Here is a 22,188-nt window from a genome sequence, read left to right as displayed (position 1 = left end):
TGTATCATGTGTGTATATGTACAGTATTGATTGTATAAGTGTAGAGTGTATTGTGTGTATATTTATATTGTTTTTTTTTTTTTAAAGAAATGTTTTGTTAGATAAAAAGTATTACTATATAGTTATATTTTGCTTGTTTTGACACGTTTAAAGTTTGTGGCTAAGAAATAATAATAGTTTATGTTTGGTGTGGTCAGAGATAAATTTAGTAAATGCTTCATTTTGAGCTCTGTAAAGTAATGTGAAATAAAAACTAATTGTAATACGACACAATGAAACCAGGCCCATTTGCTCATGCTCATTGAGCAAGCTCATACACGACACACAAAAAGTTAAATAAATGAGGAGGCATGTGGAAATAACAAAATCTAAATCTAGTAATTTTAGCATGTCAAAGTCAAATTTATACATATTAAATATATTTCCCAACAACAAAATTGTGGTTAGTGAAAATATTGATTGGCATAATGTTGGAAATCTACTAGCCACAGTGGCTGGTGATCAAAAAAGTTAATGTCAAGCCCTGATTTTTATTATTATTACAGTGAAATAATTCCTTAAAAATGACAGGGCGAGGCGAGCTTGTGTCGCGAACTTGGTGCAACAGAGATAAGAACTGTGACACAGCCCACTCTTTTCAGCAGCGGTGTGGAAGGAGCCTCCACTTTTACAAGTCGTTACAAGTCGACTCTACAAAATGTTTATAAAACAAACTTAATTTTACTTATCAAACAAAACATTCATTCACTCGCTTTTCTTAAGGGTATTATAGCAGTAGAATATAGCCTAAGGTGGATAGCGTTTTGCAAAAAATAAAAAAATAAAATAATGTTATGTTGTGTTGTGTACATTCTGGCCAAAACTAATTAAGAATCTTATTATTATTTATCAATCTTTGTATATATTTATGATGTATGTTATTATTATTTTTTTTTTTACCAATTTAAGATGTTTGAAAATGTTAAGATTGATATGTTGCATTTTTGCATGGGTTTTGATTTATTTATTAACTATTAATCGACATAAATTTCAATAAAAATATCCTGGATTTGAAAATATTGTGTTCCTGGCCTTCACTGAGCTCAAGTAATAGTTTAATGTGCAAAAATTTGTGAATAAAATTGACTGTTGATGTCTTAAATAATAATGTCAAATAAGCAACATTTCTCAAAATGGATTTATCTCGTTTTGCAATGAAACTTCATATGTTTATTTTATCCCAGACCCTGACTGTAATGTATTATGTATGTATATGTATGGAGTATATCATGTGTGTATATGTATACAGTGTATATGTATATAGTGTATCATGTGTGTATATGTATAGAGTGTATCTTGTGTATATGTGCAGTATAGATTCTATGGTGTATTTTTTTCCATGCCTAAGTTTGTCTCCCAATTAACATTGTTTGAGTTAGCTCAGAGTGTATTATGTTTTATAAATTTAATCCTTTTCAAACTGTGGTACCGTACTGTGACTCCCTTCTACTGGCTTGCAGAAGAATCGCTAAATAATAAAAGAATAAAATGAACACACAGCATTGGCTGTTCTCTGAAGCATTCGATCACATTGGTGTGCTTAGAACCCAGACAGCATACAAATGTGGGCCACTTTAGGCAGTTATGCGGCACTGGTGGTATTCCTTCACCCCAGACAAAATGAATGTGAGCCTGAAGTGGCCCACTTGTACAATGGCTAAGGGGTGCCAAAGATTCAAATTCATTTATGGGCCATTTAAGGCAAAGATTTGGCGCTTATGGCTAAATGTAATCTGAATGTGAGCCCAATGTGGCCCATGTGGAAAATTATAAATTTGGCCCAAATGACAGAGGACAAATAAGGGCAAAATAGTGGCCTAGTCATTTAAGACTAATTTAGGTCTGAACCTAAAATGGCTCACACATATAGGTGCAAATATGGCCCAATTATCTTAAAACATATGAGGGCCACTTTTGGCAAATATTTGGCACAGTAAGCTTTTGCTATTGTGGCTGTGAGCCTAATGTGGCCCAGAAAAAATATGGTAAATTTGGCCCAGTTATATTAAAACATATGTGGGCCACTTATGGCAAATATTCGGCACAGTAAGCTCTGGCTAATTCAGTCGTTAGCTTATAGTGGCTCAGAGAAGATATGGAAAATGTGACCCAGTTATCTTAAACCATATGTGGGCCACTTTTGGCGATTATTCAGCACAGTAAGCTATGGCTAATGTGGATTTAAGTCAATAGTGGCCCAGAGAAGATATGACAAATGGAGACCAGTTATCCTAAAATAAATGTGAGCCACTTTTGGCAAATATTTGGCACAGTTCTGGTTAATGTGGCTGTGAGCCTAAAGCAGCCCAGAGGAGATATGGTAAATGTAGCCCAATTATCTTTGAACATATATGGACCATATAGACTAAAGTCACCATCATGGAGAAAAGATTTTGCTTTAGTTGGGCTCATAGCCCTAAACCTCTTATTATAAATTTTCTTTTGGGCTGCTGTAACTTTTAAGAACTTTGCTTGAAATGTTTGTCATTACAGCAAACAAAATGAAGTGAGGCACAACCTGTGATGAAATAATATAATTCACTGATGTTTACGAATGTTTAATCCATAATTAGAAGTAATAGGCCAGATTTGGGCCAGAATAAAAGTAAACTGTGGCCCAGAATAAGGTCAGTTCTGGTTCATTTGGTTGAATTCTGGCTAATATATGTATTATTGCTATGGCTTAATTGTGGCCCAGATCTGACAAACAGGACCGGACCGCCAAAGTGCCATCATTCCATGCGGGATGTGGGCCGTCCTAGAGACACATAAATTTTGCTAGCTGGGAACCCTCTTAGACCCTGCGCAGAGGGTATTTTTCCGTTCCTTAAATAGCAAAAGTGGATTCGGACACGCCTTTAATGCTTTTGTGGCGTACAGTTTAGACATTGCTCCGCCTAGATTGTTAAAATAGACCCCTTGGTGTCATGGGTTAAACTTTTCAAAAGTTTGCACATGCTGTAAAAATATGGGGAATGCAATGTAAGCATCTACCAAATACATGTATGTAAAAGACAAATATGACTTAAAATAGCTGTAAGCATTCTACGCAGGACCACCCAGAAGTTATAGATACAAGTGGTGGTTGACAGATGATGGGTAGATGTATGAGACAATATATTTGGATTAATTTTTTTTGCCCATATACATATAAGTGCAGTGGTCATCTAACATACAACGCAATCTAATATTCTAGCAATTTTTTTTAGTTAAAACTTTACAACAGGGTTCTATTAGTTAATATATTTTCATGAACAATACATATCGTCATCTTAGAACTATAAGGTTCCATCTGACATTTTTGTCAAACTTGAGTTATTCACATATTTTTATTAAATGACAAATTTACATAATGGGATGTTGTTTACATTTTAAGACTTTTTATTTAAAATAAATAAAAAAATAAAAAAATAGCACTTTTTGCTTTGGAATGCAAAAAATTTGGAGCTCAATATCTCAAAATCATTCAGAACGCAGGTAGAACTTTATAATTCCGAGGTGATGAAATATTACAGTACATATTCATCGTTGTTAGTGTTGGAACTTTAGAATTAAGGAATTTATTTGTAAATGCTGAACTATGATTGATAAATGCTGTGCAGATGATTTTTATGCCAGTAAATACCATAACATCAACTAATGAAACCATATTGTTTTCCTGTTGAGTGATAAATATAAGTTTTAAATATATAGGCAGTGGTAAACCAAATATAGCCAAAGAAAAAAAAACAAGCAACAGAAAAAACATAGTATTTGAGCAGGTGATCAAAAAAGGTTAACATCAAGCTTTCCCAGATAGCATACAAATGTGGGCCACTTTAGGCTGTTATGTGGTATTCCTTCGGCCCAGACAAAATTAATGTGAGCCTGAAGTGGCCCACTTGTACATTGGCTAAGGGGTGCCAAAGATTCAAATTCATATATGGGCCATTTAAGGCAAAGATTTGGCACTTATGGCAAAGTGTAATCTGAATGTGAGCCTAATGTGGCCAATGTGGTAATTATATATTTGGCCCAAATGATGAAAGACAAATGTGGACCACAGTTGGCAAAAATGTGGCCTAGTCATTTAAGGGTAATCTGGGTTTAAACCTAAAGTGGCTCACACGTGTAGGTGCAAATGTGGCCCAGTTATCTTAAGACGTATGTGGGCCACTTTTAGTAAATATTTGGCACAGTAAGCTCTGGGCTCTGGCTAATGCAGCCATTTGCCTATAGTGGCCCAGAGAAGATATGGAAAATGTGGCCCAGTTATCTTAAAACATATATGGGTGACTTTTGGCAAATATTCGGCACAGTAAGCTCTGGCTAATGTGGATTTGAGCCTATAGTGGCCCAGAGGAAAATGTGGCCCAGTTATCCTAAAACAAATGTGGACCACATTGACTAAAGTGACCATCATGGTGAAAAGTGTTTAGTTGGACTCATAGCCTTGAACCTCTTAATATAAATTTTCTTTTGGGCTGCTGTAACTTTTAAGAACTTTGCTTGAAAAGTTTATTTATTACAGCAAACAAAATGAAGTGAGGCACAACCTGTGATGATATAATATAATTCACTGATGTTTACCAATGTTTAATCCATTATTAGAAGTAAAAGGCCAGATATGGACCAGAATAAAAGCAAACTGTGGCCCAGAGTAGGGTCAGTTCTGGTTCATTTGGTTGAATTCTGGCTAATATATGGTATTGCTTTGGCTTATTTGTGGCCCAGGTCTGACAAACAAGATCGGACCGCCCTAGAGCCATCATTCCATTCAGTATGTGGTACAGATGTAAGTGTCTGGTGTGGGCCGGATCTGGGCCAGAATAAAAGCAAACTGTGGCCCAGAATAGGGTCAGTTCTGGTTCTTTTGGTTGAGTTCTGGCTGATATGTGACATTGCTATGGCTTAATTGTGGCCCGGATCTGGCAAACAAGAGTGGACCGCCTAAATGTCATCATTTCATGCTGTATGTGGGCCGGATGTAAGTGTCTGGTGTGGGCCGGATTTAAGCCACATGAATTTTGCTAGCTGGGAGTGTTTATTTTTCATGTCATTAGATGTTAAATATTAGTCCGCTTGGCGCAGAGCCAGAGGAAGAGGCACACAACACTTGCAGAGCAGATACGCGCTAGAGATGCCTTTTAGCAGAACTGTGTTGTTTTGTTGGAACTTCAGTTACTGCAAATTCAGGAATTTTATTAATTAGGCCTACTTCGCTACTGTATTTTAATACTGGTCATTATGGTGGCACTTGGAAAGACAATTTTGGTGGTACTTGGTGAAAAAAGTTTGAGAACCACTGGTTTAAGGTATTGACAACTTACTGCACAGTTAGCTAAATGAGGTCAGGAATCTAAGAACTGTGTTCAGCCAATAGGTTTTATGATTTTAGCAATTGACAAACTGTAATATCTAGTAAGCTATTAGTTGGGTTTAGGTATTGGGTAGAATTAGGGATGTAGATTAAGATTGAGCAGAATATTAATACAAATAAACATCCAATATCTTAAGCAGGCAATAAGCCACTTGTTAATTGTGATAACTGTCACTTAAACTAAAGTGTTACCTTTTGTTTTAATTTCAGAAATCTGGTCACCTTAATCAGAATTAATTTATACTTTTCTAGAGGATTTATTGGGCTTACTAATTTACCACACAGCAATAGTAGTTTAGCAGGCACATTTTATACATTACATTACATTATACATCTCAACAGGTCATTGCTTTCTAAATATACAACAAATAAGATTCTAGTACAACTCTGTGTTGATGAAAAGAGCAATTGTTATTGCAGTTATGAAAGTCTTCAGTTCTTGCATTTTTCTCCAGACTCCCTTTCAGCTCTTCACTTCTCTCCCCTTCAGATTCTCAAATTTCAGAGCTTCTCTCATGTGATTTGCTGCCTTCTCAAATGGATCGGTGACAGCTTCAATGTAGGGCTTTAGTGCACACTTTACAACGCTCATTTCCTCTTCTATACGATTCTTTAGCATGTCAGCACCTTCTGTGATTTGGGTCATCAGAGGATCCATCGTTTCCTTCAGGTTGGTGGTGTGCTGACTGGTCATATTGACAATATTTGTGACATTAAAAATCTTACTAGAAGTTATTAGTAGCAGATTTCTATAAAGAAAATAGAAATCTTGACCTACTTGAGTTCTTGTCCCACTTGGGAAGTCTGAATCTTCTCAATGGTTTCCTCTGCAGTGCGTCTGGCTTGGTCAACAAAGCTCCTGAATACATCAGCTAACTTTAGTTGTGGCTTGGGTTCATCAGCATCAAAAAGGTTGGCTTGGCAACCTGCAGATATCAATAATCAATGCTCAAATAATATAATCTTTTTTTATATATATTCTGCTATCCACAAAAAAATGCATATGCAATAGATGCAAATGAATAGCGTGAATAAAATACATTGAAAGACAGTGAAGACTTTTTTCAAAGCACCATGAAACTATTTGCTAAATTTGTTTTGTCTTGTCTAACCTGTACACATCGCCAATGTAATAACCAGGAGAATCTTCATAATTTTCAGTTTTAGTCTGCAAGAAAATTACAGACATGAAGTAAGATATAAATCAAATAGAAGCAAAGTAATATAATAATAATATTAATAAAAAACTCTTAAAAAAATATCAAATTTTTACCTGCGTTGGTGTGTTTAAACTCAAGTTGTCCCATCTGAAGTTAAATTGTGAATCAACAGCGGTTGTTAATCTGCATTTATACTAACAGAAGTGATTGTCGCAATGAAGACCCAAAGTCCAGTGGGTAGTGCGTGACTCATGATTACTCCATATCAAAATGTCCTGATTGGAACTTTTTGTCACCACAAATCCTCACGTTCAAAGCAAACATAAAACTCAGTGTGTGTTTGTAAGCAATGGACACTTCAGAACAAGTAAAGACCTGTATTTAGTATTGCGCCACAACTAAAATTATGGTGTTTTGGCAGAATTGTTTTCTAATACATTTTTTGTGGAGCATTTTTGGTTAAAAAAAAGATGATGGCTGTTTGTTGTGGCATATACACCTGTTAAGAATATCACCATTCTGTTAAATTGTTTTTATTGATTTATAGTTGGGCGTCACGGTGGCACAGTGAGTTGCATGATTGCCTCACAGCAAGAAGGTCACTGGTTCAAGCCTCGGCTAGGTCAGTTGGCATTTCTGTGTGGAGTTTGCATGTTCTCCCCATGTTTCACGTGGTTTTCTCCGGTTGCTCTGGTTTCCCCCACTAATCCAAAGACGTGGTATAGGTGAATTGGGTTGGTTAATTGTTCGTAGTGAATGGGAGTGTATGGGTGTTTCCCAGTGATGTGTTGCAGCTGAAAGGGCATCCGCGGCGTAAATCATATGCTAAAGTTAGCAGTTCATTCTCCTTTCGCGACCCCAGATTAATAAAAGGACTAAGCCAAAAAGGAAATGAATGAATGAATGATTGATAGTTATGGTCAAATGTGTGGCGTTTGTAAACATCACAAACATTTTGTCTGAAAAATATTTGATATTTTATTAAATAAATATCCAGCACCACACATTAAAACAGAACATTTGCAAATGTAAAGGACATTGAATATTGCACAGTTAGGAAACTAGACTTAATTTATGGCATGATAGGATGAATCGATAGAAAAAAACATGGATCAAATATGTCAAATTTCGAAGTTTGTGAAGAGTTAATTTGGTAAAAAAGAGAAGTCTTTAATGCATTTAATTTCTCTTGATGAAAGAGTCATACAGAGAAGCGAGCTGGTCCTTCAAGTTCTGTGCATAGGGGTCCAGCTTCTCCTTCACATCTTCAGCGTAGGGTGTAAGACTCTGCTGGACCATCTGGGCTCTCTCTCTAATCTGGACCTGCAGATCCTCGGTCAGGGGAGTCACGGTCTTCTGGAACTCCTGCAGATGCTGGTCTACTTTCTCCTTGAGATCAGCAGTGTAGGGCCCCAGCTGAACCTGCAGCTCCTTCACGCTCTGCTCCAGGTTTCCTCTCAGCTCCTCGCTCTTCTGGAGCAGAGTGGCCTTCAGGGTCTCAGAATCCAGGGAGTCAGCATACGGAGCCATGGCCGCCCTGAGCTCCTCCACTCTCTGCTGGATCTGGCTCTTCATGTTGTCAGCATAGGGCTCGAGTTTATCTCTCACGTTGATCAGGTCCTGGCCCAGACGCTCCCTCAGCACTTCAGTCTCCTTGGTGATTTTGTTCATCAGCTCTTCAGTCAGAGGATCCACCTGTTTCTTGAGGACGACAGCGTATTCACTGGCCATATCAGCACTCTGGGTCAATCTTTCACTGTGAGGTAAAGAAGAACATTTGAGTTTCATTCAGAAATACTCTAAATAATGATGTCCAGCAGGTAAATGTTCTTGATTTACTTGACTTCTTGACCCAGTTGAGACTCTCTGATCATCTTAATGGATTCCTCTGCGGTTTGTGTTGCTTTGGAAACATAGCTCCAAAATGCATCTGTCAGCTGCTCCAGCTGTGGTTTGGGCTCATCAGCATAGAATATATTGGCCTGGCAGCCTGTCGATTGAAAGATTTAAACAGATTAAATGATGTTGTAAATAAACACTAAATTTATCAAGCCTGAACATTTTGAAGAGGCTAAAAGTTTAATTATAATTTTAGTTTCTTACCTGTAACCACAGCAAGTGTGAGCACCACAAGAACCTTCATGGTCTTCACTTTTAGTCTGTAATTAAATGACATGTTTCATCAGCATTGTTTTTTTCTCTGTCAAATCATCATTATAGCAGTACCTTAAATGGAAAGAAAGTAAGTCTGTCCTCTTACCTGTGTTGGTGTGCTTTAATTGATGCTGTCCTGTATGAGGAACAAGTGTGAAGGTGGATATTTCACATCTGTATTTATACAGTATAGCACAGGGAGGTGACTGCTGTAGTGGAAACCCAAAGTCCAATAGGTAGTGCCTTGCTGTCAATGCTCCACATCATAATGCTCTGAACTGCACCTTTAACCATCACAGACTTTCAGATTCAGAGCAGATATTGATAACAGTGGAACTTTGCATTTTAGTTTTTATGAGTTAGCACTCGAAAGGTTATGAAAGGGATTTAAATTTTCTTGAAACATCAATTTATTAAATATATCACAAAATGAGTGATCTGGAAAACATATTATTTAAGGCCCATCTTAAAAACTTAATCCATGCAGAGTAATTTGAACCACTGACCTAATAAAAAGTCAAATGATTATAAATAAATAAATAAATAAAAATTAATAAAAACAATGTTATGTGTGTTCAGATGATGTCTGACAGATCTGTTGGCATTTTACTTTTGTATAAAAACTGCTTTAAAACAGATACTAAATTTAGCTTCTGATGTGATTCTGGTGTTATAAGTGGTTTTAAATGTAATATATTCAATGGTTGGTTAATTTTGTAATTTTGCCACTGGACCTCAATATGAACATAATGTCATGAATGTCATTAACATAATGCCAAAAGAACATAATGTTAAATAATCCATAACAAATTTTGACTGGTTAGTCTACAGTAAGGAAATGTATATTTTTAATCATATATTCTCTTTTCAGCACAGCTATGTAGTACAATTTACAAAAAAATGGAAGCATATTTCACCACTAGAGAGCAATGTCACTACTTTTCATTATACGAGTTAAGTGTTCTATTTCCCAGAGTTGGTTTGCGGCTGGAAGGGCATCTGACCCCAGCTTAATAAAGGGACTAAGCCGAAAAGAAAATGAATGAATGAATGAATGAATGAGTTAGTGTTCTATTTACAAGCTATGCATTTGTTGAAATATATAAAAGAATAGGTGATTTAACTGTAATGACTTATTTTCAATTGGTACACAGCATGCACTGTCAGAAATAAAGGTACAAGAGCTATCACTTGGGCAGTACCTTTTCAAAAGGTGCACATATGTGGCTAAAGGGTCCACATTGGTACCTCAAAGATACATTTTAGGTGCGTTTGTGTACTAATATGTACCTCGAGGTAATACTTTGGACTCTACAGGTACAAATATGTATCTTTTGAAAAGGTACTGCCCCAGTGACAGCTCCTGTGCCTTTATTTTTGAAAGTGTTGTAGCAATGTTTTAAAATCAAAAGTGACTTTCAATTAGTATTTTGGCACTACGCTGTGATCCTTAAAAACAAAGTTCACCCCAAAAATGAAATCACTTTAATCGTTTACTTAGCCCTTAGTTGTTCAAAACCTATTCGAGTTTTTCTTATTTTTTTCTGGTGAACACTAAACAAGTTATTATGAAAAATGCTGATTGATTGTACCCATCAACTTCCGTAGTATTTTTCTTATACACTCCCAGAAATAAAGATACAATATCTTTCACTGGGGTGGTAACCTTGTCAAAAGGTACAGTTTTTTTACAGGTCCTTTAAGGTACATATAAATAGCTAAATGTCTAAATGCATAGCACCTTAAAAGTGTACCCTAAAGGTAGTAATGTCCACCTGTATGGTACAAAAGTGTACATTTTGAAAAAGGTACTAAACCAATGACAGATTTCTGAGTGTGTAATTACTGTGAAACATCTTGCTGTAAAATATAATTTATTGTGTTCAACAGAATAAAGAATCTCATAAAGGTTTACAACTAGTAAATCGTGGAGAGAGGTCTGGATGCAGACCTGGTGCAGTGCAATCCGAGCTGCATCCAATGCTTTTTAATGCGCTCACCCAATCCCACCTCTGACCATACCCGCCACAGTCACGTCACTCACTCCATTTAGTGCATTGTGTCTGACATTGCATCGCTGAGTGATACAATCTTAGCTTGCGTCACAAAGGCTGCATCCAGATAGTTTTGAAATGGTGGGGATTATTACACTGATTGATATGGTAGTGTTTAAATAATGGCCAGAATGCATGAAAATCTTTTTTTCCCCTCAGACAAAAATATAAATAATGCTCAAATTCCCCCTTTGAGCCTTAAAAGTTAGCATGCTTTGCAAAAAAACGACGCCTCTTGTTGCACATTCTGGAATAATAAACGGTGCAAAGAAATCATTTGTAAAATAAGTTTTCTATAAAAGACATAAACCTACACAGATGGTAGATGTTTTATTGCTGTATTAACAGAAACAAGTGTAAGAAAAATGCAATGCAATGCAGAATTATAAAAGAGAACCCAGACATAACTCAGGTTAATTATGGGACTTGAGATCTTCTGTTGAAGCAACAAATGATTCTTTCATCTCATGCATATATTGGTGCACATTCTCCTTGAGTTCAGCAGTGAAGGGCTCCAGCTGAGTCTGCATGTCCTTCATGCTGTGCTCCAGGCTTCCTTTCAAAGTCTCAGTATTCAGGAAGCCTGCATATGGACCCATGGCTGCCTTGACCTCCTCCACCTTCTCCTCGAGTTGGCTCTTTAGATGGTCAGCATAGGGCTCCAGTTTTTCTCTCATGGTGGTTAGGTCCTGTTCCAAACGTTGCCTCAAGATTTCAGCCTCCTTGGTGATTTTGGTCATCAGGTCTTCAGATGCAGGAGCCTGTGTTTGCCTAATGGACAGGGGAAATACTAAATTCATGTCTAGAAAATGTTAATTTTGTTTCAAATAAAATTTGTGGTAAACTTACTCTACATTCTGGGACGCGCTGGTCATTTGGGAAGTTTCATCAGAAGTATTTACGGTTTGGAAAATATAGGTCCAGAAAGCATTTATGAAGGGTTGCAGACGAGGATTGTGCAGCTCTTTGGAATTAGATGAGTTGGCCTGGCAGCCTGTCATTAGGGATTGAATAAATCAGATCATTTCAACGTCATTTTGGAGCAACATAGTGCCATTTTTGACATTTCAGGTTTGGAATAGCATCATTTTAACATCACATTCTTGAAATGTATAGCATCTTAATACAATAAGAAAGGAGTATCATTATGTTTTAATCACACACTACTTATACTAATAATAAAACAATAATGGAAATAGAAATGTTAGTCTTTAAACAGAGAAAAATATGGGGTTTTATAATTATTCAAGACAACTATGAGAATATAACTGAACTTTGTCTAAACATTTAAAGGAATGATGGTGGGAGAATGTAATTAGGCTAGACAGAGCTTCTTGCCATGAAAACAAAGTTCAATCTTCCTCTGAAAACTTAACTAAACAGTACCATGTAAATGTTAAATAAAAGAAGGACCAATACAGGTCACACTTTATTTTGATGGTTCATTTGTTGAATTTAAGTTACATTGCATCTACATGCCAACTAATTCTTATTGGATTATAAGTAGACTGTTCGGTTGGGGTATAGTGTGAGTTGACATGTACTTGCAAAGTTTCTTATATTCAGTTAAATGTCTGTTGAAAGAGCAGTATCAACAGATATTAAGCAGTCTATTAATACTCAAATGGACCATCAAAATAAAGTGTTACCCAAAGCCTTCTGGAACACCGGAGATATCGAAAGAATAAAATGATATAAAGAGTTCAGATGCAAAAACCTCTAAGTGCCATCAGAAATTTTGTTCTAAGTTTAGCATTTTTCTCAGGCTCCTATGTTTTGATTAAGTAATTTCACTTTATGGCAAAGAATAGGTTATTTTCATAGCATTCAATAATAAAAAAAAATGAACATAAACATAAGAGGCTGAAAAAATGCTCTTTGTAGAAGAAAATTAGAAGTGGCGCTTTTAGGTTTTTGCATCTGATCTCTTCATTTTGATTTTTTTGTTTTTGCACATAATAAATGTGAGCAGAGAGGAATAATATTAGGGGTACCAGGATTTCTAGCAGAAATAATTATTATACAAAAATCATCATTTATATTTGTCTACAAAACTATGTGCAAAATATATTTGATATGCTTTAGAATCTTGCTTTTTAAAACAACAAAACTGTATTTTTTTTTTTTCACCAGTTCCATATCTAACCTGTAAAAACAGCCAATACAAGGACCGCAAGAGTCTTCATGGTTTTGAAGATTAGTCTGAAAAATAAAATGAATATAATGTAATGAAATGCACGCTATTTTACATATTAAAACATATTTGATATTTTGAACTAATAATGAACGTCTCCTCTTACCTTTGTTGGTGTGATTTAATTGACACTGTCCAGTGTAAAGAGCAAGTATGGAGATGGCTGTTTCATAGCTGCTTTTATACAGGATTGGGAATAAATTTGAGTATCTCCTATCTGGATATGTTGGGACTACATATTCTTGTGTGGGTAATCTGGACGTCACTTGAAAAGACCATGGGCATGAGTTACTGCACACATCTGCGTCAGTACTGATAACAAAGAACAGACAGACATCATGTTAATGTATGATTTGTCATACTATAAGTACAACCACAAATGACTGTAAGTTCCACCTTTGGAAAGTTCTCAACCTTATCTTATCTTTATTATGCGTCAGTTGAGATGACCTTGATTTTTGCACGAGTCTATATTTGATAGTTTCTTTTAAATAGTATTTCTGGCAAATGTACAGACATTCAGAAATACAGTTTTTTTTAACATTTCTAATGCCAAATTTGAATTCTACAAACCTTAATTATTACTACCACAATGGATGTCTAGTCCCTAATAGGTCTTTTTGACATTTCTGGGATGTCTTATTTGAAGTGCAGTTAATGGGAGAGTACTACAAATAGTTTTTTTTTTTTTTTTTTTGAGTTATTTTTTATATTTAAATTTTTATATTATATTTTTTCCCTCAATTTTTGTTTATTGGAGAGAAGATTTTTTTTACACATTTCTAAACACAAAAATTTTAGTAACTCATCTTTAATAACTGATTTATTTTATTAAAAATATATTTTATTAAAAAAAATATTTTATTAAAAATATAGCTTAAAGGGGCTAATTATTTTGACCTTAAAATGGTATAAAAAAAATTCAAAACTGCTTTTATTCTAGCTAAAATGAAACAAATAAGACTTCCTCCAGAAGAAAAAATATTATCAGACATATTGTGAAAATTTCCTTGCTCTGTTAAACATCATTTGGAAATATTTAAAAAGAAGGAAAAAAAATCCTAATAATTAGGGGGGCTAATAATTCTGATTTCAACTGTATAGACGAATTTTTTGCATTGCAATTTACCTTTTTTGATGCAAAGCTGATATAACAGAAAGTAAAGATTTAGAAATATATATATATATATATATATATATATATATATATATATATATATATATATATATATATATATTTTTTTTTTTTTATATATATATATATTTATATATATATTTTTTTTTTTATTAAATAATGATAAACTTTTAAGAAGCCGAGGATTGTTAAACCGTTTATTCATTTATTTTTAGAAATAAATTTGTTTGTTTGGTGCTTTCATTAGGAATGTGTAATCTTGTCATGGGGTATTTCATTGATAAAAAAAAAAGAAGTAATGTTGTCTTTGTGCTTTTTTAGAGCTAGAAATGTAATATTTAAAAATGTATTATGATTCAAAGTCACTTGTAATGCATTACATGTGTGGGTTGAGTGGACATAATGCTCAGAAGCACTGTGTTAATAAATTGCAGGTGTTTTATTGTTGCATAAATACGACAAATGATACACTTGGCATTTATACATTTGCAAGAAAAGCATTTTCTGTCAGAAGTAATAAAGAGTTGCTTAATAAATACACAACAGTTAGAAAGTGAGTGAAATTTCTGCATCTGGTGGGATGGCTAATGTGTAAACAACTGTATTTTAGAACAAAACCAATCCCCAATTCCTTTATGTATATTAGTGTTTGACCCAAAAAGATCTTGTTGTTGTTTAGAAGTGTGATTTGGGTCACAGTAATTGGAGACTTAGATTTTAGAGTCAAAAAAAAACTCATAAAAGGAAAAACAGTTCTGTTAGTGACATACAGTAGGAAGAAGTCTGTTGAGCATTTAATATCTCTTGGTGAAAGAATCGTACAGAGAGATCAGCTGGTCTTTTAGGTTTTGTGCATAGGGGTCCAGCTTCTCCTTAAGGTCTTCAGCATAGGGTGTGAGACTCTGCTGGACAATCTGGGCTCTCTCTCTAATCTGGACCTGCAGATCCTCAGCTAGAGGACTCACAGTTTTCTGGAACTCCTGCAGATGCTGGTCCACTTTCTCCTTGAGTTCAGCAGTGTAGGGCTCCAGCTGAGCCTGCAGCTCCTTCACGCTCTGCTCCAGGTTTCCTCTCAGCTCCTCGCTCTTCTGGAGCAGAGTGGCCTTCAGGGTTTCAGAATCCAGGGAGTCAGCATACGGAGCCATGGCCGCCCTGAGCTCCTCCACTCTCTGCTGGATCTGGCTCTTCATGTTGTCAGCATAGGGCTCGAGTTTCTCTCTCACGTTGATCAGGTCCTGGCCCAGACGCTCCCTCAGCACTTCAGTCTCCTTGGTGATTTTGTTCATCAGCTCTTCAGTCAGAGGATCCACCTGTTTCTTGAGGGTGACGGCGTATTCACTGGCCATATCAGCACTCTGGGTCAGTCTTTCACTGTGAGGTGGAGAAGAACATTTGAGTTTCATACAGAAATACTCTAAATAATGATGTCCAGCAGGAAGATTTTGACTCACTTGACTTCTTGACCCAGTTGAGACTCTCTGATCATCTTGACGGTTTCCTCTGCAGTTTGTGTTGCTTTGGAAACATAGCTCCAGAATGCATCTGTCAGCTGCTCCAGCTGTGGTTTGGGCTCATCAGCATAGAATAGGTTGGCCTGGCAGCCTGGTAAAAAATACAAATAATTAAATCTATGTTCCCCAATCAATTTCCAAATCTGCACCAATTATAAACATTCAAGTGAGTTTTTTCTTTTATATATATAACCACTATATAACGGCTGAACCCGAGAAGAAAGTGCACCAATAACTGCAATTCTCATTAGACTATTAGCTGACTGCTTAATAACTGCTGACACTGCTCCACCAACAGACATTCTCCTCTCCATGTAACTTACACTAACCCTAACCTTACAATCTATAAATACTCTAGTGATAATTTTTGGCATTTCATTTAACTTAGAATCAACAAAATGTGCAAAAGGTACCATTAAACAAAGTAACACCAAATAAACATAAAGAATGCAAAAGCCTATAAGTGCTCTCTAAAAAATATTCTAAAACAATTTTCAAGGCTCCAATGTGAACTTAAGATGCAGTAAATCCACCATCAAAATAAAGTGATACCATCTTCATTTATATCATTTTATATACACACATATAGATGTATTAAAAAAATCTAAACCAAAAGAGGATTTACCTGTGAATGCCACAAAGGCAAGTATCAGATACAGTTTCATCTTCACTGTTGTTTGCTAAAAAAGAGAAATGATTTTAATTATTTGCATTAAAATGTCTTAAACGGTGCATGTTTATATGCATAATACATTTCAGTCATAGTCTGTCAAGCTTAAATTACCTTTAAGTCCCACTGGTATTGCTTAGTCCAGTAAGCTTTAGTGAGGACAGTCGGCTATATATATCCATAGAAAAAATCAAAGTCCAGCTTCCAATGCCATGTTGTCAGTGGCGCTCCCCCACCATCACTTTCAGCCTGCGGTCACATGATGCTGTCCTTTGAACTGACTGATACTAAGGCTCAATACAAATTAATGTCAGAGAGATTACTATTTTTACTTTCTCTAAACACAGACTCAATAGGTATTATATGGCATACAAAACCGTCAGCATTAACCCTTTAACAGGCATTGTAACCACCTGGTTGACCTTTTATCCATAGGTTACCATTATCATAGGATATCACAGTATTTATCAGTATAATATTTATCAAATTTGTGTTACAATCTTTTTTCTTGAGTACTGCATGTTAAAGGGTTAACCTCAATTTTAAAAATGAAATTGCGCAAAAGGAATTAGATCTTTACAGTCTATTTGCTGTAATTTACTGAGTATAAGTGATTGATTTACTTTAAGTAGTTTCACGTTTTTAAATGAGTGATTTTTGAAATCAAGAGGGTGGGAAACTTGTATGAAGTTTTTCTTAATGTTCATATTTTTCATTAAATAATATAAAGTCATGACCTTTGTGCCTCCACAATATTTAGTTCAGATGGACGTGAACTTTCAACTAAGGGTAAATTGGGGCAGTTGTCTTGCACATGTGGCTGCATTGTCTTTCTGCCTTCACTTATTTATTTAATTTATTTTGATACTAAGTCAACTAAAGAAAGAAAGAAAAATGTTTTTATGTTTATCATAACAGTGTCATCATACAGTAGCGTATGTTGATATATGCAAAGGACAATCCCCCCATTTTTTATTATTATTGTTATTATTTATGAAGGTATTAGTTTTAGGGTTATTATGGGATTATAATATCTGTTATGGAGAAATTTTTACAAATTTTTATTTACAAATGATGTTTTGCTTCTTATTAGTAAAATGTTGGTGAAATAAAAAGTTTAAAAATTTAAATGTATGTCATTTCAATTATTTTAGGGGGTTTATTTTTGTTTCATTACAATAATAGTGATTTAATTAATTTTGATCAACATAAACATTTTTGTGCATCACAGAAGTCAAGTATGAGTAAATAGAAATCTATGCTTTTGAGACTAGTGCGAAATTTTAAATGTTTTATCAATTTTGAACATTTTATCTTGAATGATTAAATTTGACTGTTTTTCTAAACTGTTTTATATCTGTATTTTTTGTGTAAAGCACTTTGAGAATTAAGTTTTAAAGGCGCTATATAAAATAAACTATTACTATTATTAGAAACATCTGTAAAATAGGGCACAATTTACTGTATCAAAATTAACAAACTATAAAATAAACTATAACTCTTACCGGAGAACTAAATTGGGCAACTTGTGTAAGTTCACGCCTGCCATTTTTATGATTTGGATGATTTTAATGTTTGTATTAACTGAATAATAATTTGAGTATATGTTTTGTGTACTGTGTACAAGATCAGTTGTGTTCTGCTTTAATTAGCATGTGTAAGTTGCTGTTTTAACATAGTGTGGACTTTATAGTTCAGTTCAGTTGGCTCGTATTCACTTTCTGTTCAAGCCCCTCCAAACGGCAGGCACACCTCTCTCGTCGTCCAGCCAGCGTGGAGGGGCAGAGTCCACTTACAACACTTCAACTGCATATCTGATTTCCTCCACACATAAACATTTACTGTAGCCTTGAGGATTAAGAGCAACAACATGCAATCTGTGTCACTCTTATCAAACACAATGTTAGATTTTTGTGCTCTTTTTATCATCATCAATATTATTATTACAACAGTAAAGTTATCTTAAATATATTTGTTATTCAGTCCTGTTTTCTATATCCATGTAAGTTATTAATGTTTGCATATATTTACTGGCCACTTAAAACTTGCTATTACCTTCAGAAGTGCCTTAATAATTATTGTCATACATTTAAGTTTTTGTAAACATTCTTCAAATATTCAGTTCTGACACAGCCATCCAAATGTCACTATAATTCAGTAGTTCTCAATTCCAGTCCTCAGGCCTCCATGCCCTGCACATTTTGTATGCCTTCGTTGCTTAACATACCTGATTCAGATCATCGACACATTTACAGAAATCCATTAACTGATCTTTGTGTGACAAATAAGAAAGACATGCAAAACGTACGGAACCAATTAAGAACAGACTGCTATAATTGTAGCTTCTGTTTGCTGTTCTTATCTGGCTGGAGTGTCAACTACATCAGTATTTCTCAACCACATTCCTAGGGGACCACCAGGTCTGTACATTTTCAATGTCCCCTTAACCAAACACACCTGATTCACATCATCAGATCATTAGCACAGACTGAAAGACCTGTAATGGGTGTGACAGACAAAAGGGACAACCAAAGCATGCAGTGTTGGACGTCCTCCAGGAACGTGGTTGAGAAACACTGAACAACCAACACAATCTCATGGAAATTTGTAACTTTTTGATTTAGTGAAAAATAACTCAAGAAGTCTGTTACCACAACATAGTTTAATACATTGTTGTAACTTAAAAATTCTAAATTGCTGATTAGAGTGTTGGCTACTCCTGGTAAATACAGTTGATGTTAGCATTGTTGTTTAGTTTGAAAAAAAAAATGTTCTTGTTTTACAAGATTACACAAGAATTTGAGAAGGAACTTGAAAGGCAAGTGATGACAATTTCCATCCCTGGTGATCAGTCTACTATGGAATTGAACTACAAGATGGAAACCATTATGGTTGAGGGCATAAGAATCCTAAATGGAATGGATATCTCAAGGTACTCTGCTCTGCTGACGGGCATAATAGGCTCTAAATCTAAGCTACCTCAAGGATCTTAAAAATACTTGTGAAGTTTCTCGAACTCGATGGACTGAAGCCCAGTGCAAAAGTAATGCATCTCAAGAACATTATTTTCTGAAATCTCTATTTCGAAGTAGATTTTGCTCTTTATGTTGCACTCTATGCTGTTTTGTATTTTTAAGTTCACACACTGATGTTTTTTGTTATTTTTCAGACTGTTTATATGAGACAGTGCACATTTTTTGTTTTGCAAAATACTGGAAAACTGTAAATAAATAGCAATTAATGCAAAGCAAAAATGTTGGATGTATTTCTTACAAGCAACTACATGAACAGTAAATTTAAAAACATACAAAACTATTTTAATTTATTTGAGATTCTAAACATGAAAACTTGCATGTATAATTATGGTAATTAAGTACATAACACTGGATTTATTTTACATTTTAATAAAAAAAATAGTTATTTATAGTTAAAAAGTGGAGCTTTATTGAAATGCCTCTGAAGAGGAAAAAGCTAACATAATAAAGCTTGTTGTATGAACTTCATTTTGTCAAATAATGTCGTTACTTGAATATATTGATGCGAACTATTGCGTTATTTATTTATTTTTTTGTTTGGTCTAAACAATATTTTTTAGAGTGTAGTTCATATGAATTTATAAGATTTGTTTATTCCACCAAAAACAGTTGGGTTTAGGGGCAGTGTTGAGTGCCATGCCTCCTTTTTAAAATCGCACATTTTCATACAACTTAAGTCATCTGAATTAGCCACTAAACCGACAAAATATAAAATCGTTTTGCACATTTTCAACGTTTTTTCGTGAGATTAGGCTGAAACAACATGCAATAGAATCTGACTGCAGACTTGCATACGCAAGCTAAGTCATGCAATATCAGACACAATGCTTTCAATAGAGTTAGTGACGTCACTATGATGGGCACGGTTAAGCCACCTTTCCTCTGTACACGACTTTAGGACACGACTGTCAGAATACGCCCCCTTAAGGCAGTCACACAGAATATTCAGTTTTGTCATGCACCATGGGAGAGCTCGCTGTGCAAAAGCAAGAGCCTTTATTCTCTGTGCATTCACCATGGTTGAATAAATGAATACTAGAGACTCATAGACCGCCAAAAGTTTTGGAGGGAATGTGGAGACAACATAAAAAAATGTATTACTCATTTTTGAATAGAAATGTGTTTTTTGAATATAGAATTTTTTCTGATTAAAAAAAATAAATAAAATAAAATAAAAACGCTTATGGACCTGCTTGGGTGATACTGAAATTCATCACATCCGGTTAGCCGGTCGCATTCGGTCTAGTCGTGGTAGTTCAAATATTTCAATGTATCTGCAGCTCTATTCGGATCTGAGTTTTCCGTTCTGCCGCTTGTCGTGTGAAGTGGAAAATCAGCTTTAGGGGTGGGGTTAGATGTGTGCATTTTTAAGCATTGCATGCAGCTCAGCTTGCATCTGCAGCTGGTTTGCAGCCAAACCTTTCTCACTATATGCATGTTCTTCTGCTCCTGGAGCTCATTCTTGTAGGTCATTCTTGTAGGTTGCTCTGTGTACATTTTGTTGCACGTTTCAGATGACAAACCTACAAGAGGGCACTGTCTACATTTTTGCGAATCTGAAATAATTTACTTGTAGCATGTTTTGTTGTACATTTTAGATTCTTTCTTTGAGATGACTATAAGAAGGTAGGGCTTGGTCTACAAATCATCTACCGAACTGCTCATCTAAGCCCAACAAACCAAACCCGAGTGCACCACATTACAAGTTTAACACCACCCAAAAAAAGGCTACAGAGCAAACTGACCACCATTAAAGTTGTCCATATGGAGATATTACATTGTTTTGTGGTATTTATTTATAAATGGTGCAAAAAACTTCACAAAAAACAATCCTTTATTGCAGTGTTTCTCAACCACGTTCCTGGAGGACCACCAACATTGTATGTTTTAGATGTTTCCTTTGTATTTCATTCCCATTACAGATCTTTCATTGCCTACTCACACTATGCTATCCGAACCGCGCCCAGGCCCTTTCCCGGATTGTTTGAGAAGTGTGAGTGCGCTGAATCGGGCTCAGGCACGGTTTACTTGGCTGGCCCTGGCCCGGTTGGAAGAGGTGGGCCTGAGCACGGTTCACTTGGGCTTTGGCGCAGTACGCTTGTAGTGTAAGTGCAAAATGCGCCAAAGCCCGAAACTGAAAGCGAGACGTGACTTTTAAGGGACTGTTTCATATGGATTTATTAATCAATCCTACTGTTCAATGAGGGCAAGGCAGTGGCGCAGTAGTGTTGTCACCTCACAGCAAGAAGGTCGCTGGGTCGCTGGTTCAAACCTCGGCTCAGTTGGCGTTTCTGTGTGGAGTTTGCATGTTCTCCCTGCCTGACTTAAACAATATAACTAGAGAAATCTCCACTGTGCTGAGCGAGAGCACTTACTGAACAGCGCAGCATCGGTGACGTAAGCGTGCCCAGGCCTGATTGTAATCAGATGTTGAGTTTGGGCCAGCGGGGGAGACGGGAGGGGGTACAAGTGTGCTTTGGCCTGGTTCGAGGCAACTGTACATAGTGTGAGTACGGCCTCAGTCTCTGCTAATGAGCTGATGATCTAAATCAGGTGTGTTTAAGGAGATATGGAAAATGTGCAGAGCTAGTGGTCCTCCAGTGAGAAACACTGCTTAATTCATCAATAATATGTCCCTGCAAATATCATTAGTGTGAAAAGGAACAAATGTTATTGGTATCATCATAGTGCCTTGTAGTATTCATTTAACTTAGAAACTGCAGTCAATTGTTTAAGCATGTTTTTTTGGATATCTGAAAATTTAGGCTGATATTTCCAATTAGCTTGTTTTGACAAGTTTTGATGTTTTGTAATTTCAGAAATGCTCTTCTGCAGACCTCTGTTGTGTTGAGTGGTTATTTAAGGTACTGCTGCTTT

General features: G+C 35.7%; 4 protein-coding genes across 5 annotated transcripts; all 4 read right to left on the bottom strand.

Moving 5' to 3' along the window:
• Positions 1-5,642: 5,642 nt before the first annotated feature.
• Positions 5,643-7,128, bottom strand: si:dkey-7f3.14. 2 transcript variants are annotated; one of them, NM_001386351.1, is given in 4 exon segments: positions 5,643-6,084; positions 6,177-6,324; positions 6,511-6,566; positions 6,672-7,128. In NM_001386351.1, coding segments are annotated over 3 exon segments (411 nt in total). In that variant the 5' UTR covers positions 6,551-6,566; positions 6,672-7,128; the 3' UTR covers positions 5,643-5,861.
• Positions 7,129-7,511: 383 nt separating this feature from the next.
• Positions 7,512-8,867, bottom strand: apoa4b.3 (apolipoprotein A4 b, tandem duplicate 3). Its single transcript, NM_001386381.1, is given in 4 exon segments — positions 7,512-8,314; positions 8,398-8,548; positions 8,662-8,717; positions 8,819-8,867. Coding segments are annotated over 3 exon segments (768 nt in total). The 5' UTR covers positions 8,702-8,717; positions 8,819-8,867; the 3' UTR covers positions 7,512-7,737.
• Positions 8,868-11,083: 2,216 nt separating this feature from the next.
• On the bottom strand, positions 11,084-13,280 carry LOC100005908 (uncharacterized). The gene is made up of 4 exons (XM_087286998.1): positions 13,067-13,280; positions 12,913-12,968; positions 11,616-11,760; positions 11,084-11,537 (listed from the first exon to the last, which is right to left on the bottom strand). Exons 2-4 carry the CDS (start codon positions 12,950-12,952, stop codon positions 11,180-11,182), a joined length of 543 nt encoding a protein of 180 aa, XP_087143124.1. The 5' UTR covers positions 12,953-12,968; positions 13,067-13,280; the 3' UTR covers positions 11,084-11,179.
• Positions 13,281-14,515: 1,235 nt separating this feature from the next.
• apoa4b.1 (apolipoprotein A4 b, tandem duplicate 1) lies at positions 14,516-16,426 on the bottom strand. The gene is given in 4 exon segments (NM_001079861.1): positions 14,516-15,466; positions 15,547-15,697; positions 16,232-16,286; positions 16,391-16,426. Coding segments are annotated over 3 exon segments (768 nt in total). The 5' UTR covers positions 16,272-16,286; positions 16,391-16,426; the 3' UTR covers positions 14,516-14,889.
• Positions 16,427-22,188: the final 5,762 nt, after the last annotated feature.

Source organism: Danio rerio, chromosome 16, assembly GCF_052040795.2.
Source record: "Danio rerio strain M-AB ecotype USA chromosome 16, GRCz13ab, whole genome shotgun sequence".
NCBI classification, from domain to species: Eukaryota; Metazoa; Chordata; class Actinopteri; order Cypriniformes; family Danionidae; genus Danio; species Danio rerio.
This window is presented reverse-complemented; position numbering and strand designations above follow the sequence as displayed.

What these genes read in the sequence shown, in the direction of transcription:
- si:dkey-7f3.14 (XM_087286141.1), bottom strand. Translation starts at nt 6,705, where the DNA reads ATGGGACAACTTGAGTTTAAACACACCAACGCAG. An exon ending in GTTTAAACACACCAACGCAG is followed by an intron (nt 6,325 to 6,671) that starts GTAAAAATTTGA and finishes TGATATCTGCAG; the next exon opens with GTTGCCAAGCCAACCTTTTT. An exon ending in CAAGTGGGACAAGAACTCAA is followed by an intron (nt 6,085 to 6,176) that starts GTAGGTCAAGAT and finishes CAATATGACCAG; the next exon opens with TCAGCACACCACCAACCTGA.
- LOC100005908 (XM_087286998.1), bottom strand. Translation starts at nt 12,952, where the DNA reads ATGAAGACTCTTGCGGTCCTTGTATTGGCTGTTTTTACAG. An exon ending in TGTATTGGCTGTTTTTACAG is followed by an intron (nt 11,761 to 12,912) that starts GTTAGATATGGA and finishes CCCTAATGACAG; the next exon opens with GCTGCCAGGCCAACTCATCT. An exon ending in AGCGCGTCCCAGAATGTAGA is followed by an intron (nt 11,538 to 11,615) that starts GTAAGTTTACCA and finishes CCTGTCCATTAG; the next exon opens with GCAAACACAGGCTCCTGCAT.